Source organism: Sylvia atricapilla, chromosome Z (genome assembly GCF_009819655.1).
Source record: "Sylvia atricapilla isolate bSylAtr1 chromosome Z, bSylAtr1.pri, whole genome shotgun sequence".
Taxonomy (NCBI): Eukaryota; Metazoa; Chordata; class Aves; order Passeriformes; family Sylviidae; genus Sylvia; species Sylvia atricapilla.
In genome coordinates this window covers 27,569,925-27,584,776 of record NC_089174.1, presented here as the reverse complement: position 1 = coordinate 27,584,776, position 14,852 = coordinate 27,569,925, and the positions used below count along the sequence as shown (strand labels likewise).

General features: G+C 36.8%; 1 protein-coding gene across 1 annotated transcript in view; it reads left to right on the top strand.

Annotated features, from left to right (window-relative positions):
• HSD17B4 (hydroxysteroid 17-beta dehydrogenase 4) overlaps positions 1-787 on the top strand; it is a 58,836-nt gene extending 58,049 nt beyond the window's left edge. Inside the window, exon 24 of the mRNA XM_066339412.1 lies at positions 374-787. Within this exon, the coding sequence (XP_066195509.1) occupies positions 374-463 (90 nt within the window). The 3' untranslated portion in view covers positions 464-787. The remainder of the gene's footprint in view (positions 1-373) is intronic.
• The last annotated feature ends 14,065 nt before the right edge of the window (positions 788-14,852 follow it).

Below are 14,852 nucleotides of genomic sequence, written 5' to 3'. Positions count from 1 at the left end.
GTCAGATTCTGTGAAGTCATTTATCTTACAGCTGGAGAACTTCTCTGCTGTGTGTGGAAAAGGAACAGAGGCAACTGAAGTTGCTTTGTATTTATTTTAATATTTTCCCATGAGTTACAGACTTGGTCTTGCCTGCACTATAGATAAAAAAAAACAACCTGGTTTTGAATGGTATACATTTGAACAGTTTTTGTTAATAACTGATAACCATTAAGTATTGTGTGCTGAAGATTTTCTCCTGAGTGCTAAACAACCATTCTTTGGCTTCTTGTTTTGTTCTAGCTACTCTTTAGTTTGTGAGTAAACAGTTGAATACATGCCTTTCTTTTTGTTTTTTTTTTTTTTTTTTTTTCCCTTCTTCTGTTCTTTTTAGGCATTCTTTGCTGGTAAACTAAAAGTGAAGGGGAACGTCATGCTGAGCCAGAAACTGGAAATGATCCTGAAAGACTATGCCAAACTCTGAACTGCTTGATGATCTACCACAGCAGTGAAGAACTGTAGAAGATAGAAACTTAATTAGTTCAGAACCAATGATTTGCAGGCTAGTTAACATCAATGTACTGATTCATTATACTGCTAATATACAAGCTGGTTAAATTGCTGTAGACAGAAGTTACAAAATGAATGTAACTGTTACTATTGTCTCTTTAGTTTCTCAGCAATGGTTGAAAATCATACTTTTCTGGTTGCCTATCTTTATCTAAATAAAATGTATTTAGTTCTTACAAAGAAACATATATTTCTATGTTAATTCTGAAGAAAATTAAACCAATAGACTTCTTTAATATCTCCTTCTATGTGTCTATCAGTCTTCATGTTGCCTTAGATAGATTTAGCTTCTATGAGTCCATCTGGTGTATTATGAAAACTAATGTTTTTTGTCTCAAATTCTCATGAGTCCATCAAAATTACTGGAAGATGGAAGTAAATTCCATTTATTTACATCTTGTCATTATGTGGTTGTTTTTCTGCACCAGAAAAAGTTCTTGGAACTTCGGAATCCATATTGATTAGCCATTTTTATATTTTGCTCTTGTAAATCACTTACAAAATGGTTAATGTTAATTCTTTAGTAGAAGTTTTTCATGTGAGAGGCAGTAACACTGCACCAAGGCCATCACTAGACCCGAGCTGTTCTTCATGTAGATTCATTCTCATGACGGCCGGCATCATGGCCGCAGGGAAAGATGGAAGTGAATTCCTCGTTCTGAACGTATTGCCAGAATTGAGGTAGCAGCTGTGGCTGTGTATTTTCCTAGAGAAAGTATGCTCTTAATCACTGACAGTCACATGAACACCGGAAAGTTTGATTTTATCAAACTGACCAACATTTTGTGTGCTCTTTTTTTCATCTTCAGTTGTGTTCTGTATTGTTACTTTTTGAAGATGGAAGAAATCAGGCCATCTGAAGCTTTTCTTCTTGATCAGAGGAGGCCTTATTTTACAAGTTAAATTTTTTAATTCTTTGGGGATTTTTTTGTCCAAAAAGTGGAAGGTACTTCCATTCCCTGACTTTTTTTGAGCAGACTGTAGCCATTAAAGAACCTTGTGGGGCTGCAGATGAGCTTGACAGTTTGAGAATAAACTGTACATGTTCTAATACTAAGTCATATTATCAACAAATTTATTTCTTCACAGCTGTATTATCAGGCATGCTTTGGTTCAGGCAGAGAAACACGAATCTTAAGTGTGCCAACAAGTAACTCATGTAAATCATGTCATGAACAGATGGGAAATAGAACAAATAAGAATTTTGCTGTCTTAAAGAGGCCATAAAGTAGAAATTATTGAAGAAATTCTTTTTACCACTTGCTATTTACTTTTTTCACAGCAGTCATTTTCATTTATAATAGGACTTAATAATTGCCTGTACTGCCCAGTGTCTATCAAGCAGGTTTGTGTCAAATAGGTAAAGGTATCTTCTGTTAGTTTCTCTGAAGAAATTTTAAGAGAGATTGATTCCAGCTTTGTAATTTTATGCATGTATCTGGTACACCAAAACCTCCATTTTTTTACATACATCTTTCCTGCCTATAAATCTATATATACTGCCATAAAAATATGTGTATTAAGAAGAAGGAACTGTGAGTAACTAACTGTGAGACTAGGAAAGCAATTACCAATACACCCATATAAAAATACGGTATTTCTTCTAGGTTATGTGGTCTTGGTAATTCACAACAGGTGGTTTTTTTTTTTCCTCAAGCCCATAAATAGTCTGAAATCTGAAAGTACTGCTTCACACCGAGGGAACAGAGTAAACTCTTTTTCTTTCCTCTATTTAAGGGAAAAGCAAAAATATTCAGGCAGGGGAAATTGTTAATACTGAAATCTGTTGCAATTTAACAGGTTGGAGGTTACTAAAGAACATGATTTCACTAAATGTTTTGGTATGTGTTGATTGAGGATGAAAGAATAACCAATTTATAGCTACTCTTGTGATTTCTACCCTGCACAGTTTCATCTGGACACAAAATTTTTACTCCAGCTTCAGCTTTCTCTCACGTAGTGAATTGGTCATAGATGTTAACCTTGAGTGGAACAGAAAGTCCTGTTCTTCCTTTTGCTTCCCATACCCTGACTATCTGAGCACACCTCTCAGTAGTGTGATAGACTCTTTTCTAGGAGTATAACTCAGGTATTTAATTCTTTCATTGGTTTTATGGCCCCAATAGCTGCTATTGATTATTTTGGCATGTAATAAGTAAAGTAAAATAATAATTTACTTCTAGTCCAATTTATTTACCCTAAGAATGTTCTAGTTAGGTAATTAGTAACTTTAGTTCTAGTTATACTAATTAGTAACTTTACGTGCTTACTGTTGACGGTAAGGTCAGGTTTGCTGTGTTGAATATATATATGATGTGGCTTGGAGGTTCTGGCTTTTGTTTTCTTCCTAGTACTTGGAAACCTTCTGTTAATGGTTGCTAGCTTTTAGGAGTAGAATTCTCAAGAAAAAGTAGTAAACTTTTAAAACTTTAAACTTTTAAAAAAAGTATTTTAATGAGAATCCATACACGAGAATGTTAGCCAGTTTGGAAGGTGTTCGAGTGTGAATGATTCTCATCTGCTTTCATCTAGAACAGTCTTCCTGTTTCAGAGTATTGTATTTCAAGCCCATCTACGTCTCTTTTGTCTGGAGTGGTTTTGGAGACCTTTCTTGTCATACACCTGCAACGATACCTGTGTAGTGACAGGTCCTAAAGACATGCAACAGCAAAACATCCTTTTCTTTCAGGGTAGCTGCTTCTTTGATTATTCTTTCTTTGCCTTGGATTGCAAAGTCACACTTGTTTACCAAGCAGCTCAGATAACTCTTCAGTGATGCTGCAAAATTGAGTAGAAAATAAGGAGGCTTTTGCAACCATTTTAGCAGTAAGATTCTTAGCAGTGCCTGTAATCTCTTTAATGTAGAGTAAAAGATTGTCTGCCCTTAATTGCCATATGTGCCTTTCAGTGTTTTGATCAATAGTGTAAAAAAGTTGATGTCTGGGCATGAATGTAAAATCTGGACATGAGATTTCATGACACTGAGATAATTCAGATCATCTTTTTGAAATAAGTAACTTGAGTAACTGCTACACATGGCACAGTATCATTTTATTTCTCTTTTCCCCTCTCCTTACATTCATTACAGTCTTGCTGCTGGCTTGCAATCCTCTAAATAATAAATTGTGGTTCCCCTAACACATATCCTCTTAAGTCTTTTTTGAGTTTTCTAATCAAAGGAGGAGAGCAGTAATAACATGGGGGAAGCTTATGCTTTCTAGTCAGTGGAATTTTTCTTAATTTGTTTGTTTCAGAGGAGTTCAGTACACCTTCCAGCTCTCATCAGTAATTACAGTTAACAGCTCTTTAAAAGAAGTTGACAAGTGCATTCATAATCAGAGGATATTAAAATGAATAAAAATGGGGAGGAGCAGAGGTGTGGAACAGTGGTAAACTTGAGCAACTTCAGACAGAAGAACTTGGATGTCTCCCCTCTAAGGCTTATTCCCACCCCCTTTGAGCACCTCACTCTAACAGTTATTTGTATTGTAGTTCATTGGGCAGTTTTTCCTGTAAAAAGTTCTTCATCACTTAAGAGTTACTTTCTTAAATTAAAAAGCTTTATGAAATGGAAGGATTCATATATAATATGTGATATATGATATAATAAATAAAGTATTACAAGTTGGATAAACAGGCATTTTTAAATAGCTTAGTATAACTTTTTTTTGAAGAAAGGCTAATATAATGCAATATACCCCAACAGAGGTAAATGTTACTGAGGTTAGGTCTTCTATTTCCTTCCACAACCCTTGAGGGCAAAGCAGGATTCATGACTTTAGAAGGTGATGACTTTGTTTTTACATAACACAGCCTCCTTCCAGCATGAACAAAGATCTGTGTAAAGAAAGGATAAGTTTCACTGTGGTGTTTTCTTTTTGAACATAATCTTTGAAAGGACAAAGGGAGAAAAGGAAATATTAATGTCTCTACATTCCTGCAATGTTTTTTTTTTATTCTCCTTCAGTTGGTGCAGATATCTTCCTGCTCATGTGAGAATGAGTTCTCCACAGTTCATCTGCACTAAGAAATTTTATCCTCTAGGCTGTTGGCTAAGTTGTCCAGCAGACTGACCTAAAAAGCATCCGACATCAGCAGATATGAAGTCAATTAGGAAAAATAAGTAGACTATGAATGTGGTTTCTTTTATATGACTTCAGTACTACCCATTTGATACAATTCAAATGTTTCATCTCTAAAAATCAGTTCACTGAACTAGCATGATGGGATGTTAGATGAGTGGGTAGGCTGCGCTCTGTAAGAGATGCATCTGTTTGTCTCTGAGTAACTACTATCAAAGTTCCCATTGTCTGCTAACCTAAATCACATATTGAAAGGTCACTGTGTCTCAAAGATAGAATCAAGCAAGGTATAATAATATGTGAAATTGTCTGAAATATATGGTGTAATGGTGTGTGCATCTTCGTAAGACCCATTTTAGAACACTAATTTCCTTGTCTTTCTTTATGTTACATTTGCCCTGATGATGTCAGGTGCCTTTTTCCACTGGAATCAAAAATGTGCATCACATAAACTGAAAGAACAATTGAGAATACCCACATTTAAATAAATATATACTTTAGGTTAAGGTTAAATGTTTCTGAATTTCCAATTATAGGAGCATATAATCTCACACAGTCGTAAAATAGTTTAAAAAAATCAGCAAGTTGGTGTACTGATATTTGTAATTTGTTTTTAACTAGTACTTCCTCTTTCCCTTTCTGTATACTCTTTTGCTAGTTCTCTTGTGAAGGCATGTCAGAACAAGCATGAAGATAGGTTAATGTAGCAGTCACTAGTTCGTGAATACTTGGATTTGGAATGGGAAAAAAGAGTCTAGATTGTGGTAATCTAGATTTCATCTGGATCTCACTGAATGTTGAGTCGTGACAGGTGAAGCTGCCATAAAAGTCTTACAGTTAGGGTTCCAACACTACTGTGAACTAAGTAAAAAATATGGAATAACTAGACATAAGTTTGTGTTCCTATCTAAGTTTGTGTTTCAAACTGCAGCCCACACAAAAAAGACTATGTTACTATAAATGCAAAAAACAATTGTAGTGAGTTGCTGACATTTCATTGCATCCTCTAACTGAATAGTTTCCTGTTCCTGCACATTTGCAAAGAAAAGGAAAGGAACATACTCATCTCATACTAAAGTTGAAGGATCTACAATCTGGTTAGTGTTTCCAAAATTATTAGGACAGCAAGTACACATAGAAAATAGAAATTGAGTTGCTGTCTCTTTCAATCAATGTGCCCCTGTTGGATTTCAAAGCACTATACAAGCATTCTTCTCTTGCGTTGCTCTTTGTGTGCTGTTCTTTACTTATAGTCTCTCTATTGAGATGAAGTGCATGAGGCTTATGAAGCTGCCTGACCTCTCTTGGAGCTGCCTGACCCTTCTGTTCCCAGCTCCCCAGCATCTGCTTCTCTTCTGGCCAGAGCTGGTCTGTGCTCTGCACACTTCAGCCTTCTGCTGCGTGAATCTCAGCCTGATTTTCATGAACAACGGGAAATGCAATGGATATCTGCTGTAACCTTATCTGAGTTCATAATAGCTCTACTACTGAGAGCATTGTAATCCTGTTCAAAAATAATGATAAAAGATAGCAAAGATTCTGACTGAATGTAATACATGTGGGTTTTCAGGTGTTTCTTTTATCATGAAGATGAAATGAGTCCACCTGAAGAGTGTATCAGGGAAAATACAACTTTCCTAGCTCAAAACACGCTTTAAATTAATTTCTGATTTTTTTTTTCAGTCTGTTTTTTATATATGTGACCAAGGACAACAAGCAAAACTATAAATGTTGGAAAGAAGAAGGAAAAAGAAGCAAACAAAACCACTTGTCATTTTTCTTTTTCTGAATTAGAAAATAGAGTGTTAAATGGGGAAGTGTGTTCCATGTGTGGTCTGTGATGCACAACACTGATTCAGGTGGCTTAAGTGAATGCCCAGAAGTCATCTATCTCTGAGACTGCGCGTGGTCAACACTGACTAAGGTCCAGCTTTGCTTTACAAAATACTTCTGATAGCTGATCCTTCTCTATCTGGAGGAAAGTAAAACATTTGAGCACTTGTGATCATTCAAAGTTCGTGTGGGATTTTGGGGGGTTTTGTTCTGTTTTCAAAATGGATATGTTTATCTGCATGCCTTTTGCAGCTTCAAGTATGATGATTAATTCCAAGCCACTTAATGAGCCTGCAGTTTCAGTAGTTTCATCGTCAGAATCTGAGGCCAGTGTTGTTTTATTATCAAAATAGCTTATTTCGTAAGGAGATACCAATTTACTGTCAGAATGGCATGCTTTTATATAATTTTCCAGTATTCCAAAAAGAGCTGCTGGAACCACTCATAAGAGGTCAAGCGCTCAGTTAATCAAATCCCTGCTTGATGGCGTGAGATCATATGAGGGCCTCTTGCTATTTCCTAGCAGGACTATGATTAGTGAAGGAATTTTCATTTATTTATGGCAGTTTCTGTAACCATAGTAGGCAATCTTACTAAGACAGATTTTGAGAATCTGCAGCACACAGAGTAGTTTTCTAGTGAAGGTCTAGGAGACTTAAGGAAAATTTTGTTTCACAGTGGTTTAGACACCAGGGGCTGTAATGTATCTTCATAGCTCTCCTATAACAGCTTTGGACTCACACGATTGTAATACAATATATGTGTGTTTCAGCTCTAAGCTCCAATAGTAAATTTATTACTACAGCCAGTTAGACAATAATTTTTGTTAAGTGCCTTCTCAATTTCAGAAGTCTATCAGAAGCTTTCATGGTTTCTGAAATTTTGTAGCTAGTGTAAAAATTATATAAAACATTGGTTTGGGGGATGGTAAGAAAATCTGTATTAAGCAGATGAAAACAGAGACATTTAGCCCATACCAAGCTAACAGTACTCCTATGCAGTTTACTTTTTCCCCCTCAGGACAGACTAAAAATGAAAGCCACATTGGAGTCCTGGGTTTCAAAACACTTCTGGGTGGTACGTGCAAAGCCTGCTTTACAGACAAATTTAGCCATCATGAAAATAGTCTCTCTGTAAACATCTTTGCTATGCTCTCTACTCCAAGAGGTTTAACATGTATATTTTATGGAGCACTCAGTCACTGTGTTGCTAGGTGATTGACAAGACAACCAAAAGACATGCTACATTATGTTATATTCCCTTATTTTTAAGTAATTCCTGAAAGAACCAGTCTGTACTTAGGTGGTGTAGTCACAGATTTGATTGCCTTAGAGTTGTTGTATGTAGGGCAACTAAAAGCAGACAACAAAATATCCTAAATTCTAGTGAATTTGCACAGGGCTGATTGATAATGGACTGAAGAAAATTCTGTATTCAAGCCACCTGCGGGATTCCTGGACCCTTGGTTCTGTTACCTGAGAAGACCTTGGGCAGACAGTACTTTTCACATTTTCTTCTAATTCTTACCTGCAGATTTAGCATTTAAGTGCATTTTAAGGGTTATTTTGGTGCAAAGCAAATGTTATGTCAGTAACTGAAGTCATAATGGCACTACAAACCACTTTCAGAAATGTCAGTACAAAACTTCTCAGGTGACAGTTCTGCAATTATCATGTAGTGAAATTCTCCTGATACAAAGATGGGCATGGATGTTATCAGTAATTAGTAAACTCAGTGTTGCATATAATAATTAGTTTGCTCATCAAAACCACACTGTATTATCACTCTTTAACTCCAAGCAACAATGCACCTTTAATCTACTTCCATGCATTTTTTGTGGCCATAAAAGAATATGCAAATGTATACCGTTTGAAATTCTGATTTGTTTAACAGGCATTGCTATATAGATTGGAATTAATTAAAATATACATGAACTTTGTGTGTACCCTGCATGATGAAACTGCCATTTCCTTCTTTGATGCTTGAAGTGGTATTCAAATATATATAAAGAGTCCTGATAATCTCAGATGGCAGTCTTGAGGCTGCCAGTTAAAACCCATTCTGATTCATCTGTTCAGCAATCTGGGAGCTCATCTGGGCATTCAAGGCATGGGGAAGGAGATGGAGACAAGGAGGCTAGGCAAATAAAGCCAAAGTTTTAGTTATTTCAGGCACATATCTATAAGTCTGCATGAAACTTAGTCCTTCTGCTTTGTGCCTCTCACAGCTTCATGATGTGAAGGCATCAAATACGTTGCTTAAAATTTTGCGACCCATGTGGTAAATCCACCATAAAGGTAGACACAGTTCTTTCATCTGAATACATTTCAGTGCTGCCTTCTGTGTAACTACTTAAAAATTAAATGAAGGAAAATGTGTTTCTTGTGCAGAAATGGTGTTTGTGTCTTGTGCAACTGAAATGTCAGTATTATGGTATTCTTTATGGCTAAAAATGAAAGCAATGTTCTGATAAAAACACAGTGACAGGCGCAATGCTACCTGTTGTTACCCATCAAAAACATTGTGAAGGCAATGTTCCAAAAATGAGGAAAAGCCAGAAACTCTAGGTAGCCTGTCTAATTAGTGCAGCAAGTGGTTAAGGACAGTAGGACTGGTCAGTAGTATAAATCATTAATATAGATGAAGTGTTTTAGCAGTATTATTTAGCTACTGGGATAATTGAAGTTTTAAAGGGTCATCAAATCTTGTGTTTCTCTGTGTACTCTATTATGAGCATAATTGCTTTCATTGATTGCTAGTACTGTTACAAAGTAGGAGTGGAGGGATGCTAATCAATTGTTGTACAGAACCAGAAAAATAGACTCTGTTTAGAAATTCCTTGGAAGTTTTTGTTTAATTAAAAATCTAGCCAGACAGACAGAACTCATGAGCACTGCTATAGGATGCTTTTTACAAATTTGTAGGTGACAATACAGTCAAATGGAAGGCTTTCCTTGGGAGGCTCAAACATTAATGCTTCAATACAGTCAAATGGAAGGCTTTCCTTGGGAGGCTCAAACATTAATGCTTTCCTCTGGTAGATCTCTGTGTGATTATGCTAAATTTAATTTTCACTCATTCACAGCAAGATAAAAGTTCAAGAATAAAAAGGTTCCAGATGCATACCTCTTAACTTGAAGTAATTACAGTATTATTTTTCTAGGTCAGAGTTACTAGTGGTTAAAACAATTATTTTGTATCCCTAATTTTCTGATTATCTTGGATTCAGGAGCTCTTAAAAAAAGGAGTGATGTCTAGAGGCTTTTTTAAATTAGAGCTTTTAAAAAAGCTTTTCCATGGGGATTCAGGTGTTGGTTTGGTAACTAATACTTTCCTTGGGCAGTGCTTGCCCTGTATTTATATTCCTGCTGGTATTGTTTATATAGTCCCCATTTTCTCAATTTTTAAACTCATCAGACTAAGGGAAAATTTGGTACGTGGAAGCTACCTGACTTGCTCATGGCCATGTAACAGATGAGTAGATAGGTTCCTAAACTAAATTTCTAAACTTCTGCTCTACTGTGCAAAGAACTGGGGGTTTGGTTTATCTTTCAGTTTCCTATTTCCTCATGAGGGCTATGGTGTAAGGATTCCAGTTTAAGACTAAAGGTATGTAATAAGTTCTATAAGACTGGGTCTAGAACATCTGAAAATATCAGGAATGCACAGACTGGAGTTCCTTTCTAATAATGCAAAAATAGACTTTGGTTGCAATGCTGTATTTCTTAATTTATTACTCTGAGGTTCTTTGTTGCATCAGTAATAATCTCTTAAATACTTAAAATATTTTCCAAATATGCTGATGACAGTGCCCTGCATAAGTGTCTCTTTAAAGTGACGCATAGATATCTGTCACAGAAGAACTAATTTAAAAAAGAATCTTCAGCAGCAGGAGTGAAATCTGAGGGAAAGTTTATGAATCATTAATAACATTAATAACATGAATGCATTAAATCTCCTGCAAGAGGTAGAATGAAAATACCCCGTTAGATATAAATGTAGTGTTTATTTAGCAAGGATGATACCTACAATGTTGGAAAGACTGATTTGTTAACAATTCAAGAGTGATTTCAATGATAGATTGACGTGCAAGAATCTGGATGTATTAGTCAGGATGACTGTTACGTCTTGGTGCTGAAGTGCTGCAAGATTTCTTCCTGATGCATATATAATTCTCAGATTCTCTCCGGTATCACAGATGCCACGTGTGGGTGGTAATAACAATTTTGCTGGTTTCTCACCGAAGCACCTATTGATTATTATTTTCTTCTTCAATTTTACAATCGTTAAAATGGTTCACTGAGATTTGCACTTCATGAAAATTTTACTGGCATTTTAGGAAGTTCTTCTGTGTATCAGCAGGAAATACAACCTGTGTCACTGTTCACTGGACTTCAGAGAACAGCAGCAGTGCACTAAGACCACATGCATTCACAAGAAACAAATAAAATTTAGATAATCTGATCAAACTAAAGCTGGTACATTGCTGAGTGTAAAAAAATTCCCTGTTAGATCTAGGTAAAATTTCAGTAGCCACAACTTAGAGATTTTGTGATGAGGGAAGATTTTCTTAGATATAATGTCTTTTACCCGGGCCATGGCATTTCTCTCTTGTGTTCTTAGACATATAGTTTCTTCTGTTTAAGATTCAGTGCTTGTATGAGAGAAATCTACTGATAACCAGTCTGTAATTTTATTGCACTAAACTGACCATAGTGCAGTATATATAGTGCAGAAGCTGCACTAAGGAATAAGTAATCTTGCTCTGTAAACAAACAAATATGTAACCTTACGCTATTTCAAATATCCTTTGTTAAAAGTAGCAATCCTTTCTGCTGCAAAATTGTGAATGTGTTATTAAGTCCCTGCTGTATCAAATACCACAGTGTCTAGATCTCCATGAGGAGTGGGGTTTTTGCTTCCCTTTTCTCTCCTGACTGGAAAAACCTGAGGTAAGCACCTGTTATTCCAAGGGTGAACACTGCAAATTATGTGATCTGGTGCTTCACCTGTCCCAAGGAAGCTATGCCAATAAGTTCTGAAGGTATTTTGCCAACATTTAACTCTGCATTCTTGTAATGATTTTTTTTCTGGTAACTTTTTTGTCCTGTTGCGATGTCTCCAGAGCAAAATCCAGGTTGATGATTCTCAGACTTATGAAGCTGCAAGTAATTTTTTGAATAATTGCTTTTCTCATTGATATGTTTTGATAGAAGACTTCTCTCATCACAATAAATGTCAGAGATTAGGAAATACGTTGTTGACTTTCAAGTCATTGAAAGTTCATGGTTTCCAGAGAACTGTATTTACAGAATATTTTGCTTTAAGTATGAAAGGAAAACAAAAAATTGGATTAAGTTATGAAATGCCAAGAACAAACTAGAAGAGGTTATTTAACATATGCTGTTGTGAGTTGCTAGGTGCAGCTGCATCGTAGTGGTGTTATCTGCATGGTGCTAATCTAACATGACAATTATTAATATTCCCTGACTCCAGTAAAATCAATTTAATTGACTTATGTATTGAGCAAATGGAGACAATAAAGTTGAAACTGTTGTGTAGCTTTATGGTAACAGTATCTGCGCTATTATCATCCTCTGTTTTGCTATACTCACATTTCCTAAAGGCACTACTGTTCCCGTAGCTGACAGTATCAGAGGATGAAAAAAACAGTTATATTTGCTGTAACTTTGATTCAAAGAACATTACTTTTATGTTAACTGTTAAATTACTTGGATCATCATTGCTTGAAAGAAAAGGTGCTTATCTGAAGGAGTAAGAAATGAAATTTATATGCTGTCTTACAATGCCTTTCTCTGTCATATTTGAAATAGTTTCATTAGGGAATTGTGTTTTTCATCTGAAGTATTACTTAGCCTGAATGCTGGCTGGTCATGATAGACATCTCTGTACTGGACCTGGTCAGATTTGTTCTGCTGTGTCATAGACTGGATGGTATGATTAAGTTATACCTGTCAGAGCTCTTAGCTGCGAAGGGAAAATCTTCTGCTTTTGGTTTGGAGAATGTGAATGATTCACTGCTGTGAAAATCCAAGCAGCTGTGAGAAGGCCTTGAAGTCTTTAGAAGACAGGTATATTTTTATTGCAGTATTATGCATGCTTTTCTACTCTGTCATTTCAAAGATTTATGTATTAGATTTTCAATATTCAGTGCAGGATTTTAAACAAATATTAGGTCATATAAAATAATGACTTCTTTAAATTATTCCTTTTCAAATGCAGTGAGGTATTTCCAATGTCTTTGCATTCATTTGGTGAAAATTTGGAAGCCACTAGAAGTGGTTTTTTAAACATATTGATCTGGATTATAAATTATTTTTTAGTGACTCTTTTTAGCATTTATTAATGCTTTTATATTTTTTTGTAAGAAGACAATCACAGAATCATTTAGATTGGAGAAGACCTTTCAGATCATCAAGACCAGCTGCAGACCTAACACTGCACCACTAGAACATGCCATTAAGTGACACACACAAATTTTAAATACCTCCAGGGATCAGGACTCAGCCAATTCTTTGGGAAGCCTGTTCCAGAGCTTCACAACCATTTTGATGAAGAAATTTTCCATCCAGTCTAAACCTCCTCTGGTGCAACTTGAGGCCATTTCTTCTTGTACTCTCACTTTCTACTTGGAAGAAGAACCTGAGCCACATAAAAACCACATTTTTATAACCTCCCTTGAGATATATGTATAGAGAGTGTGGAGAGGTTTGTGCTCCAGACCCTTCACCAGCTCCATTGCTCTTTTCTGGATTCACTCTAGTACCTCAGTGTCCTTGTTGTGAGACACCTGAAACTGAACACAGGACTCAAGGTGTTACCTCACCAATGCCCAGCACAGGAGGATGGTCATTGCCCTGGCCCCACTGGCCACACTATTGCTGATACAAGCCAGGATGCCATTGGCCTTCTTGGCCACCTATGCATATGCTAGCTGATGTCCTGCCAATTGTCAACTAAAACTGTCAGATCATTTTCCACTGACAGTTTCCCCCTCTCTAGAAAATTCACCAAACTGATCTCTTTTTATGACAAGGTTGTGCACTTAGTAGGTGAGGGAAAGGCTTTCCAACCCCTCCTTAGGCCCCAGCCTAAAGCCCCAAATAAGATTGTTGAGACCCACTGCAAGACTCTGCATTTCAGCTTGTTCAGTCTCATCCAGTTAGCCTCAGTTGATGAATCCAGCCTCTCCAGATCCTTCTGCAGGTCTTTACTACCCTCCAGCATATCAACACCCCTACCCAACTCACTGTCATCTGTGAACTTGCTGAGGGTACACTTAGTCTATGTGTCCAGGTCATCAATAAAGATCATTAAAGAGACCTGGCCCAACACTGAGCCCTGAGGACCACCACTTGTGACCATCTGCCAGCTGGATTCATCACCATTGAACTCCATTCACCACCACCTCTGGGCCAGTTTTTAACTCAGCAAAGTGTACACCTCTTCTATGGGAAGCCAGTTTCTCCTGGAGAATGCTGTGGGAAATGGTGTAAAAGTCTTTACTAAGATCTAGGTAGACACATCCACAGCCTCTCCCTCACCTACTAAGTCCATAACCTTGTCATAAAAAGAGATCAGTTCGGTCAATTTGCTAGAGAGGGGGAAACTGTGAAACTGAAGTTAGGGAATTCATAGAAAATCTCTCTGAAATTTTAATGCTATCTGATACTGGGAGGGAACATTGGTAAAAATGGTATTAGCTGCCCCAGACTTACTTATATCTCTTAATATCTTTCACTCAGAGCAACACTTTCTTCTTAATTTTCCTTTTTAACTACTAGGCATGTGGCAAGACCATATTTCCACTTTTATCTTTTCAGGTATTCCTGCAGCTGCAGGGCTGCTTGGTAGAGGGATGATGTCTAGGCAGCCTCAGAGTGGTGTATGGGAGCTGCTGGGAAGCAGAGCTCAGAGTGGGCCATGCAGCTTGTGCTGACTTCTGTAGCCCTGCTGGCACCTGTGACAGCTCAGGCAAAGATAACCTGGTGTGTTTTTTCTAGTCTGTGGTCACTATCCTGGCTTTGATGAAGGCTTGTTCTGAAGACTTGATGAAGCTTTTCTCTGTGGTGACAATGAGATCTACATGCATTAGCTGAATTGTTTGGATCTGCTGTCCTGCTTGATGTGAAAACTGCAATTTCACCCATTTACCTGTAATACATGTGAATCTGAGATACTACTCACATGTCTGTGGACTAACACAAGGCTTTCACCTGATAACTGTGCTATGCTTGCTACTTGCTGCTTGGAGGATGGAATAGTGACCAAGGCATCAGGCAGTTCATGTTTTGTTAAGAAATCTGAAAATGGGAAAATATATTGGTTTTCATTATGGTGTTTGTGTTATTTGTCATAACATTTTAA